At 37.6% G+C, this 12,745-nt stretch overlaps 1 protein-coding gene across 5 annotated transcripts in view; it reads left to right on the forward strand.

The window, feature by feature from the left end:
- Nucleotides 1–12,745, forward strand: part of STK39 (serine/threonine kinase 39) — an 80,665-nt gene that overhangs the window by 18,459 nt on the left and 49,461 nt on the right. For 4 of the 5 annotated variants that reach the window (XM_064717891.1, XM_064717894.1, XM_064717893.1 and 1 more), the window contains 7 exons: nucleotides 2,257–2,369; nucleotides 7,280–7,388; nucleotides 8,713–8,854; nucleotides 9,232–9,287; nucleotides 10,922–11,031; nucleotides 11,130–11,231; nucleotides 11,424–11,557. In XM_064717891.1, coding sequence (XP_064573961.1) covers nucleotides 2,355–2,369; nucleotides 7,280–7,388; nucleotides 8,713–8,854; nucleotides 9,232–9,287; nucleotides 10,922–11,031; nucleotides 11,130–11,231; nucleotides 11,424–11,557 — 668 coding nt within the window. In that variant the 5' untranslated portion in view covers nucleotides 2,257–2,354. Of the gene's footprint in view, nucleotides 1–2,256; nucleotides 2,370–3,180; nucleotides 3,302–7,279; nucleotides 7,389–8,712; nucleotides 8,855–9,231; nucleotides 9,288–10,921; nucleotides 11,032–11,129; nucleotides 11,232–11,423; nucleotides 11,558–12,745 lie in introns of those variants that run through there. The other variant, XM_064717895.1, reaches the window with a different exon arrangement.

The raw sequence follows: 12,745 nt of genomic DNA on the forward strand, positions 1-12,745 counted from the left end.
ATCTTTAGGAGGAAGGAGGCATATAGCTACTCAGTGTCTGGCTCCTGCTTCAGTGTGTGAAACAGCTTTTTCAAGCAGTTTTGATAGGTACATAAGTCAAAATGAGAAGACTGCATAACTTGACTTTACTCTCAAACTAGTGTATTGTGCAGAGAATTAGAAAAGCTGGAGAAAGAAGAAACTTGGTATATTGGCTTTATTCTAAAGTTTCTTGCGTTGTCAGCACATCTTAGTCATGTGGTGAAGAACATCCTATTGTAAGTCACCTTTGTTTGAGAAGAAAACACAGAAAAGTATACTTTTTTTGGTAGTTGATTTTTCCAAAGTGTTTTGAAGTGTTACTTGCTGTCATTTAACTTGAGGAAGTAGTCAAGATTTTACCATGGTGTTGGGCTAATCAATTCTCTGTATGCTTATTCTGTTTGTCTTTTTAGAGGCTTTTGTATACAAATCTATGTAAAAAGCAAAGATCTTGGTTGTTTTCTACAAGTAGATAAAACTAAAGGCATAGATGAAAAAGATACATAAGGAAAATCTTGGTCTTTTTTTCTGTATGCTTAATAGCTAAAAATACTTTCTCCTGTTTCAATGTACATTTGTGTAGTCAGAGTAATGAGAGGATTTGTCTTGATGTCTAGTGAAAGACGAATTCATTAAAGTGATGTATATGAGTCTTACCTTAGCTGAATTGTGCTGACTTGGTGGTTTCTTCCTTGGGATGTCTTATTTAATTTTTAAAATCTCTTAATTCTTTTATTACCTACATTATTGGAATTTTTAAAGGCTTTGTTCTGTAAGCAGACAGAACAGGACATGTCAATATTTGTCTGTGACCACATCCTGCAGAAACATGACTAGTTAGTCCTGTTGAGAGGTTTTTTTTAAAGATGAGCTCAGAATTTTGACACAAAAATCATATGCAGTTAAAAAGCTTTCTGATTTGAGTGAAAACATCATGTGAACCAACAATACATGAAAATAGCTAAGCAGATAGCAATTAAAACATATACAATAACTTTCAGTCATGAGGTATTGTTGGTGCTGTTTTCAGATGTGCAGAGGGAAAAGCTCTCAATTGTTCTTAAGTCGGCTGGTAACTGAATCCACGTTTGTAGAGCTTGACAACAAAAGGCTTTTTGTTCACAATTTGTATTCATCTAGGACATGCCAAATAAATAGAACATAGTTTATAAGCAGGCCAATATAACATGTTGCTCAAATGACTTACCAGAAATCCATAATTTATATTGAAATATTTAGAATTACGGTAGAAGCTTGTTGGGAGCTTTTAGATTTCTGCATGCATGAGCACAATGTAATTATTTGAGGAAGCACACATTGTTATATTTGATGTGGCAACAAGATGTGCAACTTGAGCACAACTCCTTCTGAATATTACTGGCAATCATTTCATTAATTTAGTGAGGCAATACTGACTGGGTCAATGCCAGTGGATGCCTGATAGAAGAAGCAACAATGCCTTTTACTCCTGTGGTTCACAAATAAAGCATTCTAGAGAAAATTATTCTATTTCTTCCCCCCACATTTGTTCAATTCCCCTGGGCTTTATCAGCATAGTTGTGTGACCATATGTGATTTGCATGCCAAGTAAACATGAGTGACTTTCTCTGCTGGGCCATTCAGTAACCTGCATCTTCTCACTGTTGGTGTGGTGCTTGTGCCTCCTGTGCTCCTCACAAGGATCAGCATGCTCCTTGTAGGGTGTTACTCCAGTCGTAATGAATGAGCACAGACTCTGGTGGAACTGGAGAAGATTTGGCATGTACAGTTTACTGGGGTTTTTTTTCTGTTCATTGGATAGGGGAGCAAAAAAACTGGTTAAATAGGGACTGGCCTAAAAGTACAGAAAAAAAGAACAATTGATAAAGTACCCGCCCCTCCATGTTTCAACTGTGCAGGTCATGTTCTTGATTAAAACAGTTGTATCCAAAGACAGAAGTGTAATGAACTATGAAATGCATTGAGGTGGTGGTTATGTCTTGATAAATGAGTACATCATTTGAAATCATTGGCTCTGTAAGTTTTTGTGGTATATGGAAAAGAAACTTTAAGGTTTTTCTTTTCCATCTGAGATGTGTGAAAAGCGTCTTGCTAGTGGAAAGGTATGCATGTGGAGAAAGCACTGAAAAAGGATAAACAGCAGCTTTGAAGTTCTTTGTCAGTATGGGCTTCTCATGCTGGTCACTGGTTTACCTCATCTGTTGATCTGACTGTTCCTTTCCTGCCCTTTTTCAGGTAGTGGTGCTACAGCAGTTGTCCAGGCAGCACTCTGCAAACCCAGGCAAGAACGTGTAGCAATAAAGAGGATCAACTTAGAAAAATGCCAAACCAGTATGGATGAATTACTTGTAAGTAAATAGAGGGGCAGTATGTTACATGGAGACTTACCTTCTGTTTTGACTTTTTTTTTTTTTTTGCTTGGTCCAAGAGTGAGGTAGAATCTTATGCAGGATATGAGAGAAGAATTTGAAAATAATCTTACAGACTTATACCATTCCCTAAAGATATGACTTTTTAATGCATATTTTTCCATGTCACAAAAACATGTGCAAACTTTAATCTTGGGATAATCAACTTGGGATAACTGTGGGAGGACCCTAAACTCTTGTTTTCTGGAAGCTCAGTTTTTAAGCGATTACTGCCTGGATGTCTGCCTTTTTTAATACTGAGGAAAGATACATTCTCCTTTGGTTAAGCACTGATTAAAAATATGCAGAAAAAATTTAGTGAGTCTCCTTAAAATGTCTGAAGCATCGAAACATGTTGGATCATTTCATAATGATAACTTTTAAGGAGAAAAGGAGAAATGGCTGCACAGCCACCTACACAAGGAAACTCTTGTTAAAGCTGGTAACACACATTTATCAGATAGCCACAGCAAGAATGTTTGAAGAATTTTATTTGTTTGGGCCACTGGTCAGAGAAGAAAGGGACCTGTAAGAAGCTATTTGTAAAGGAACTGCAAGAGTCTTTCCTCTGCACTGGTTATGCCAATCCAGAAAATTCACAAAGAACTATTGAAACACAAAACCTATTGCTTTCTAATGCTCCTAGATAGGTGCTTGCAAGACTAATGTGTGTTTATGTGTAGGCAGAGTAATAAGATTTGAAGGACACAAAACCATTCTAAAAGTGAGAACACTCTCTTCTGTTCCACAGGTTATACTACAGCCTAGAGACTGTGGGCTTTTTCTAATGCAGAAATTCCTGCCTCTGAAGGAAATGATCTCCTCAGCAGGGAATTGCCAGTGCAAAAGATATCTTGAATTTGATACAGAGGGTATGGTCCATCCAGTTTCTTCAGATAAAATGGCTTTTTTGCAGTGGAGGACCCAAAATGCTCTTCCCCTGGTGATTGACGGCAGTTGCCTTGAGTTTATGTGACTGCTTGTACGCGACATTGTTGTGCTTTTTACGAGGATTGTGGTAGTGGAAGTTGCTTCTGAGGTAGTGAGAATTCTGTCGACTGAAAACTCAAAAGATAAATTCTGAACTGTCCTTAAGCCCAAGGTGAGATGCTGTGCATGATGTATTGACAGCTACAGTCCCCAAGGAACATGTCTGTAAAAAGATAAATACTAATAACTGTAAGATAAATTGGTCAGAATTGGAAATTTTTGGTTAGAATTTGAGCTAATACTGGGCATTAAGAATTAAAATTACAAGCAAACAAGCAAAACCAGACAAAACTGCCAGATATCTGCAAGAGAAATTCTTGTGGTCTGGAGAAACGATTGCAGTTAGTTAAGAGCTTGTAAAAAGTTACCTTGCCAAATGCTTGAGTGTCTTTACTGTTGACATGTCTCCGCTGTCTGTCAAATTAGGCAGTAGGTCTCGAATATTTGGTCCTATATTGCTTTCTTTTGGTACGAAGACAACTGTCCATACCATCTGTTTTATTTTATAACATAAGTCAATTTCTGCTTTTCTGTGCTCAGATTTTTTGTTTAATTTGTTGATCTGTTTTGATCTGAACATGAATTGGGATTTTCCTGGATCCTGGTTAGGAGAGCTATAGAAGTGTGTACACATATGTGCATGCGTACATGTACATAATTAAGTTTTTTTTCTGTGAGGTTCAGTATACTTATGACTCAGTTCTATTAGAGAAACTTTAAAATTTTGTTTCAAAAATAGAGAATTTTTCTGGGAAAAGGCATAATTGACCTTCAAAACTCTTGTTACAACTGTACTAACATTTTCATTTCAGTTGATAGTACTTAAAATGTTCTTGTGTTTTTGGCAGAATTTGTCTAAAAATTTTGAGCTTAATCAGTTTTCAATCACTTATTTTTCTGATGAAACAGTTTTTGTTGGCACAGAAGTGTTCTAAAACTGTCTGTTCTCTGAACACAGTTTTTTTAAATGATGGTGCAGAGTGCTTATGAATGCTGTGCACAGGCACCCTTCACAAGTTCTCAGCTGTGTGGCCTTCAGAGAAGTGGAAATGCATCAACCCGTGCAAGCAGACAGTATTTGGGCCAGTGTCAATTAAAATAGAAAGGCAGTGTGGGAGTGAGTTTAAATATTACTGAGGTTACACAAACTGCCAAACTCCTGAAATTCGATACTCTGTTTCCTGCAATGTCCTGTGTTCTCACTATTGTAACCTAAGTGTAACTTTACCCCCTAAGCCAAGGGAAAAGTCCTGTCCTTAGTACTGTCCTGACTGGGTATCCTCCCTATTCTTTTACCTCCGGTTCTTTAGAACAATCCACCCCTCAAGCCCACAAACTCCAGAATGTTGTGTAGAATTGTTTGCTCGAAGGGATTTTCCGGGCTGTTGGCCTTTCTGCGGTGTTTGCCCCGGGGGCAGGAGGCGTGCAGGGCCCCGGCTGTGTGGGGAGGCCCCGGGAGCCGGGCCCGCGGGGCGGCGGCACCGGCCCGCTCAGGGCCCGGCCGCTGCTGCCGCAGCCCAGCACGGAAAGGAGCTGTCTCGCAGTTGCTTATTAACTGTGTCACCCACCTGCCCTCAGGCTGAAAGACATTTTTATGCAGCTGCTCTGTGAAACTGGATCAGGAGTAACCTGGCTGAAAAAGGTTAGCTTTTAACCTGGGCTTATTGCCTGGTGAAGCACACAAATGCCTGTGCTAGTGCAAGGCAGGGGTAAGAGAGGGATGAGGGAGAGACTTAAGTTGCTGTTGCTTCTTTGCTGCTGTTGAGTGTCTGAGGTGACATAAATGTGAAGAAAGCTCCAGCGTTTTCTCCTGAATGTTCTGCTGCAAGCTGTTTCCCTGGCAGTGTATTTTAAATGAATTCTTTCTCACCTGTGCATATCGTGGGCCACAGCCAAATGGAATGAAGTCTGTGGAGGCTTACTATTCTGTTTGGGATAGGAGTTTTCTAGAGCTGCAAGTCTGAAATGATTTAATTCTTTCTTGACTAAAATTTCATCCCTTATCTCTCATGAGGTGCTTTCTGTTTGTTTTTTTTTTTTTTGTTTTGCAAAGACTCTTTGGGAAAAAAAAAGTCATGAAAGCTGAGACGCAAGGTGCCTTTGGCAATGGTTACTGTGGTAGCTCAATTGTTGCCCATGAGTTGATGCTGGGAGGTAAAATATTCAAAACACTTTTCAGTTAAAGATAGTGAAGCTTATCTCAGTCAGTTAGTCACATTTCTGCATTATTGTCTGAGAAAATTAGATGAGATGCATTTTTGCCCAGTGGTGTCAGCTGGACTTTGAGTCACTGTTATATTACCAGCATAGGAAAATAATAAAACAGTGTAAGAAATGAAATAGTAACCAGGACTGGGGGAGTTACAGCTGAGGTTTAGAATGGATAGCTGAATTAAGTACATGAGGCAGTAATTTGACTTGTGTTTAAGATGACATGTCTTCTAAGAGAGGGAAATGTACTCTACATGTCTGTCTTCTGTCTTTCACCTACTGTTTTCTGGGGGATGACAGGGAGCTGTCTTGCAAATTGCTTTTATTATTCAGGTTCATTGATTCATTATCCAGGCATTCTTCCTTCTGTGTTTCAGAAATTGTCTAAGGAGGAGGACTTTGGACAGCAGTACAAGCTGAAATGTGTGTCAAACTACAGCCTGACTTTAATAGTTTCCTACAAGCACCATGAGATTAAATCCCAGTCTTTAATACATATAATTAACTTTTTGTAAGAAACCAGCTGTGATTTTGAATACATTGCAAATAACAAAGAACCTCTTTCAAACAATTGCTAAAATGAAGCTTAGAGTTAAAAATGGCATTTGTGGCAGCTTTAATCAACCTAAGTGGGACCTGCTTAGTGCGTAACTTGTACAAGTGCTGTTGAGTCAGAGAGAAACAGTTCACCTCAAGCAGTTGCTTTTCAGAGAGAGGAGGGGAGGAAGAGCTTTTTTAGCTGGATTGCCTTCCAGACTGGCTCACCCTCCACAAGCATGTCCTCTAGCACCAGGGGTGGCTCAGGGCTCTGTGGCTGGAAGTAAAGAGGGAGAAGTAGGGTTGGGACATCTTAAATTGGTGAGGCCAAAGCCTGTGGTACAGAAGAGGCCTCATGCTCCTGTGTAAGGATTGGCAGAAGAATGAGAGCAGCCAGAAAGGTGTTACAGAGCAATTATGTGAAAGAGTGAATAGAAAAAGAACTCTGCTTGAATTAACAGATACAAGACAGTCATTCTTAATGTGTACAGCTGTGGCGTGTCATAGATGCTGTTACTTGGTAGTGCCACGTTGTGCATCTGTTAGTGACTCTGTGTTCCTCTAGTCAATTGTTTCCTATGACTTTTGGCCTGTAATATTGCTTTTTCTCTATTTGTTTACTTGTGTGGCTCTGGTGTCTACCTGTCTGTCCCACAGCAGCTGAGCCAGTGGTGCTGTGTCCTTTGTTCGATGGCTTCCTTCCTCTTTCCTACCTGTTCCCATTCTACTCTTCATATCCCTTTTGAACAGAAAATGCAGTAGATTTTGACCTTTCCTTGCATTTTGTTGTCCAGCCTCTATCCACACCTTCAGCTCTTGGAGACTACTCATTCTTCATTGCTTACTGTGAATTTGAGACTTTAACAGTAATTTCTTTGCTGTTCTCAGGAGAAAAGTGATGTAGCTATGCCTGTATCTCATGGCCAGACTTCCCTCGTGTTCTTAGCAATAATGTTTTTTCTTGCATGCAGATCTTTAGGTAAATTAGTGTTTTAATGCCTTGATGCATATCCTGTACATACTTTAGTTCTGTTATAATATTTCACTTTGGAAATTATACTAGCAAAACTGATAGCTGACTGTGTTGTTTTGGACTTTTGTATTTCTTACAGAAAGAAATTCAAGCAATGAGTCAGTGCAATCACCCTAATGTGGTGACCTATTACACATCTTTTGTGGTGAAGGATGAACTGTGGCTGGTTATGAAGCTATTAAGTGGGGGTAAGTTACTGGTTTTACTTGTTCAGCTGCAAGGCAATTTTAGGATTTTTTTTTCCTAATGTACCACCTGCAAGTTCATTGAGCTAAACTAATGAGAAAGGGGTGGACACTACATGGAATGAACCTTGAGATGTTAAGGAGGAATGTGCAAGCTTACAAAGCTTGTATATCTATATTCATAGGAGAGGCTAAGAATTAATGAAATATGGTAGTTATATAAACGGAATTTAATTTTCATTCTGAACCAATTTATTAAAGTTGTCTATTAAGGCTGTGTAGAGAACTGATTGGAATGAATTCAATTCTGTCAGTGTGATGTTTTATGGAGTTTCTCTAGAATCCTCTGTATTTTTATAAAAATGCATATATATCTGATTTCATAATGAGTATTACTCATTCCTTATTCAAGCAAGATCCATCCAAGGCCAAGTATTACACATATTGCATCCTTTCTATTGCTTAAGCTAACCAAACACTCATTGCGTTGTTTTATGATAATAGCTACTGGTATAAAATTCTTATTTAGTTCTGGAAGAGGAAAAAGGAGGCTGAACTTAATGTGCTTGTAGTTCAGCAAAGAGAGGCCCCAGAAGAAAATGGTTGCTCTGTTGTGAAAATGGTCCTGTTGTTACATGATGTTGTTCAAGAAAAAGAACAAGATTAGTCTTGATGGCAGCAGGCTGCTTCACCGTGACGCTGGAAAACAAGGAGGGGAAGTGCTCATAGCACTTGTTGTGTCACATTTGGTTGAATTGGTCACTTCAAGCAAAAGCAAGCATAGACCATGAGAGAAACAAGTGATTCATGACAGGAATTTACTGTGAGCTGTTGAATAGTGCTTGGATAAAAGAAAATGTTTCCATTAAAAGCCTTGAAGTGTATAATAACTGAGGTTCTATGTCAACCTATGTGTCACTGGGAATGTTATCATTTGTTTGCATTTGTCTCCTTCCAATCTTGCAGCTGTGTGTTTACAATGTGAATACATGAAGCATGATCTAAACTGGATAATAAACCAAGATCTTTGCAGTATATGTCTGTTTAAATATGGGGTACTCCTGAATTTTTAATTAGTGGTTGCTTTGCAAGTGTTAGCAGATCTTTCTAATGGATCATTAAGTGTTATAGTATTTTTGACAAAAAGCAGTGCTCTATATCTTGTTGGAATGGGTTAGTGGTGTGCTTTATTCTAAGAGCTAGTTACATACATGCAAAGATTTAAATTGCAGTAGCATAGAAAGAATGAAGAAATACAGCTTTCTAAGGAATCTGATATGATAATGCTTTGAATATGCTTTTTTCCTCTCCTGGATCTGTAATACAGGTTCAATGCTTGATATAATAAAGTATATTGTCAACAGAGGAGAGCACAAAAATGGTGTGCTTGAAGAACCCATAATAGCAACAATTCTTAAAGAAGTTTTGGAGGGCTTAGACTATCTACACAGGAATGGACAAATTCACAGGTAGGAGCATTATACATAATGAAAAGCATTTTCAAAATTGACTGTAGCTTGTTGAAAGCTTTAGTTTGTGAGACTATATTTATAAAAGATTGTAAACCAGACTTTGAACTTAAATATCTCCCTTCTTAAAATCTATTCCTGAATTTTGCTCCTTTGTGCTTGATCTGAGTTCTGGTCTTTTTATATGTGAAAATTTGTTAGAGTTTGAGTTCTGCACTCTGTTTTAATGTTATTCAGTTACATTTTACACATCAGCTTCCTTTCTGTTTTAAATTTGAAAAAGCTATCTTGTGAAACTATTCAGTGTGCAATATTTATTTGTTTGCATAAAATGCACAGTATGTGCTTTCATGCTAACCTCTGTTTGTACATTCTAGAGATTTGAAGGCTGGCAACATTCTACTGGGTGAGGATGGCTCTGTACAAATAGCAGGTAATGGTGGTGGTAGAGTAATGAATGAATAAAATCAAAAGGTAACTGCAGCTGGATCAGGGGCAACTGATATCAAGGGGGAAAGTTTTTCTATTGGCTTTTAACTATTCCTTTTGGGGTTTTGTAGCCACAAGTTATCCAGTTTCAGATTTCAGGTTTCTTGATTAATGATACTTGACTCAGAAATTATTCAATATTTTTCTCTGTGTCACAACAAATATTTAAGGCAAACTTTCTAATGTCCTTTTAATGTTTCCATTTTATTCACCCATGCACCTTCAACAGCTTACAAATGGTAGAAGCTGGTATTTCTGTTAATTTCATTTTTTTCTGCAAGTAATTGTAATAGTTCTTGGGGATCCAACAATCTGTGTACTGTCCATCATTAGGACTTGGACTATAAATTTACTAGTCACTGAGATGTAAGAGATGTACCTCACTGAGAATTATTTTTGGCATATCTGCCATTTGTCTGGCAGTGTTGGATACAGTTCAGCATCTTAAATGTCCTCTGAGTGCATTGATGTGCTTCTTGATGTAACCTGTAAGAACTGAATTATTTGGTCTCGTAAGAGCAAGGCTCATATCCCATCTCTGACTGGTATCAGGTGATCTGACAAACAATGGGAGCAGGTGGGATACCTGCCAGGCCTCCCACAGTCTATGGGGGGTGACTGAGCACTGAGAGCCCTTGGTAATAAAAATGGCTATAGACAGAAGTTGTGATTTTTATATAAATGATGCTTTCCAAGTACCATGCAAGAGTGTGTTTTAAGGGCTTTAATATGCCAGTGTCAAATAATGGTAAAACCACATTTTTCTGTGATTACTGGAGGTGTTTTCTTTTCAACCTTAAAATCAGGTAACAACAGGAAAGCATTAGGGAATAAATTGAAGTATATAGTGAAATACTCTATTCAATATAACTGAATTGTAATTAATACAGTTGAAAATACTCTTCATATAGCTCCATTCAAAGTTGACAGTATTTCTACATACATTGGGAACCTGCTCTTTCTTCCACTTACACGCCTACCTCTCCCTCTGTATGATGCTACTACATCATACAGCTGTCATTGATGTAGTAACAGATTAACAGAACACTGAGCCTTTTGGCTTTTTTTCTTCTATTTCAGAATTTGGAGAAAACTGTTCATTTCCTGGTCTACTAATAAGTACATATTAGTGATGGCTTTTCTGATTGCCTTTGGTTTGTCAAATTCCCATAAGAATTGAAATTATGTAAAGTATTCTCTTGTTCAAATCAGATTCATGTTTAGTTTCTATGCAGAAGAAGCTTCTTGTCTTTGAACAATAGCAGATGCAAACCTTGGCACAAAGTGAATATTTGAAAGCCCTAGGTGACAGATGTATTGGAGTTCCTTGCAACTTTATCAGGAAGACACATACTGTGAGGTTAAACCTGAGGATGTTTTAGTGTGGATTTCCCTGATACAACTGTACCTTCTATTCCATAGCATTTCATGAACAGCATGCTGTGGAGCAAAGGTCAGCTTTGCAATGGGGAGTTTCTATAAGCCTTCCTTCAGGAACTGACTTTATTTCCAAATTGTAAAACTTTTTATTGTTTTATTGGCAGTTTAATTGATTTCAACTTTTCTCCTCTTTTGCAGATTTTGGTGTTAGTGCATTTTTAGCAACTGGAGGTGATGTTACTCGTAACAAAGTAAGGAAAACATTTGTTGGGACTCCCTGTTGGATGGCCCCTGAAGTAATGGAGCAGGTATTTCTAATGCTGATGAAAAATTTGCAGCATTTTGTCTTTTAATTTTGGAACTTGAGACATTACCACCTTGGTTTTCCGTTCTGGTTCTGTTGCAGGTGCGAGGTTATGACTTCAAGGCCGATATGTGGAGTTTTGGGATAACAGCCATTGAGTTAGCAACAGGAGCAGCACCTTATCACAAATACCCTCCTATGAAAGTAACGTTCACTTTGTAATTGTTATTGCTGTTAGCTGTATTATTAATGCTGCTAGATAGTTAGTACTACTTCATTTTCAGTAGCAACTCAGGGTATCTAAATAGATGTATTCTGTGGAGTATTTTTTTTCTTTTAATTTCTACATTTCAAATTGGTTTTCCTTACGGCACCTCATTTTTGGGTTTATTTTAGGTGTTAATGCTAACGCTTCAAAATGACCCCCCCACTTTAGAGACAGGTGTAGAGGACAAGGAGATGATGAAAAAGTATGGCAAATCCTTTAGAAAACTAATCTCATTATGCCTTCAAAAAGATCCTTCCAAAAGGTAGGTCACTATTGTCATGTGAAATAGAATTATTTTTGAAAATATATAGACTACTTTAAGTTACTGTGATGTAATCTTCAAGTGTATGGTTTGAATTTTGTAAATAGCAGCCTTCAGTTACCTCCATCTGGGGAGAAGAAATTGCCCTTTTACTGTTGCTTAAGTTTACTACTTCTGATTGTTAACCTAATGTATTTAAACTTAAACACAGTATTGAATTAAACACAGATCGAATAGAAGTCCTTGTTCTACATCTAAATTTCTCATCTGAAGTAAGATATAAATATTGATACTGTGCACAAGTCTAACAAGACTGTTCAGATTGAGCAGCAGAACTGTTGGTAACCAAATATATAATTCTTTTGGCCTTTAAAAGAAATGAAAAATGAGTAATTTTATGTTGATTTTTCTCTTTTTGTGACATAAACTTAGTGTTGTTTTTAACTGGGATATTTCCAGAGAAAATTACTTAGTAAGATTTTTTTTTTCTTTACTGTAAAGTTAGGGGCTCCAAGTTTTTTGAATTTTCCTCATGTTTATGTAGGGAACTGCATGTCATGTTGTCTTTGCTGTTTGTTCTCTCTTGCTCTGTTTTTTAAACAGCCAAGGTGATGAAAGTATTAAACATTTATTCTAAAACGATCGTTGAGATCCCAAGTTCTCTGAATGATTAGTTTATCTATTCATTTTTATGCAGACTCATTTTTGCAGGCTTTTTTCTGCTGAAGAATTGTAGGAAGCACATTCTAATTAACATTATTTCCTAAGGTGTTAAGTATATCACTGTTTTCTAGAGTTTGAGCTACTATTTTTTGGAGAAAGATTGTTCTGAGAGAGCAATCCTGATTGTATGTGTCATTTATGGTGTGTGCTTCCTGATGTAATGTTAGCCCAAGTGCAGGATGTGGTTGTAGGGAGTCACATTGAGTAGGTGACAGCAGGAATATTAGAAAACAAGTACAGTTAACAATAAAGATTATGGCCATGTCTTTATTCTTGAAATACTTGAATTTTTGTCTTTCACTCAATGATCACTTGTGTACTGCTTTCAGATTCTCAAACCCCTTACCCTTGTTGGTCTTAGTAGCAATTCCTGATGCTTTAAGCTTAGTGCTGCAGTTTGGCTGCTTACAGATAGGAGTAATAGTAATAATGGATAATCAAGTTTCCTGTTGTTTCCTATATCTA

Source organism: Zonotrichia leucophrys, chromosome 7, assembly GCF_028769735.1.
Source record: "Zonotrichia leucophrys gambelii isolate GWCS_2022_RI chromosome 7, RI_Zleu_2.0, whole genome shotgun sequence".
NCBI lineage: Eukaryota > Metazoa > Chordata > Aves > Passeriformes > Passerellidae > Zonotrichia > Zonotrichia leucophrys.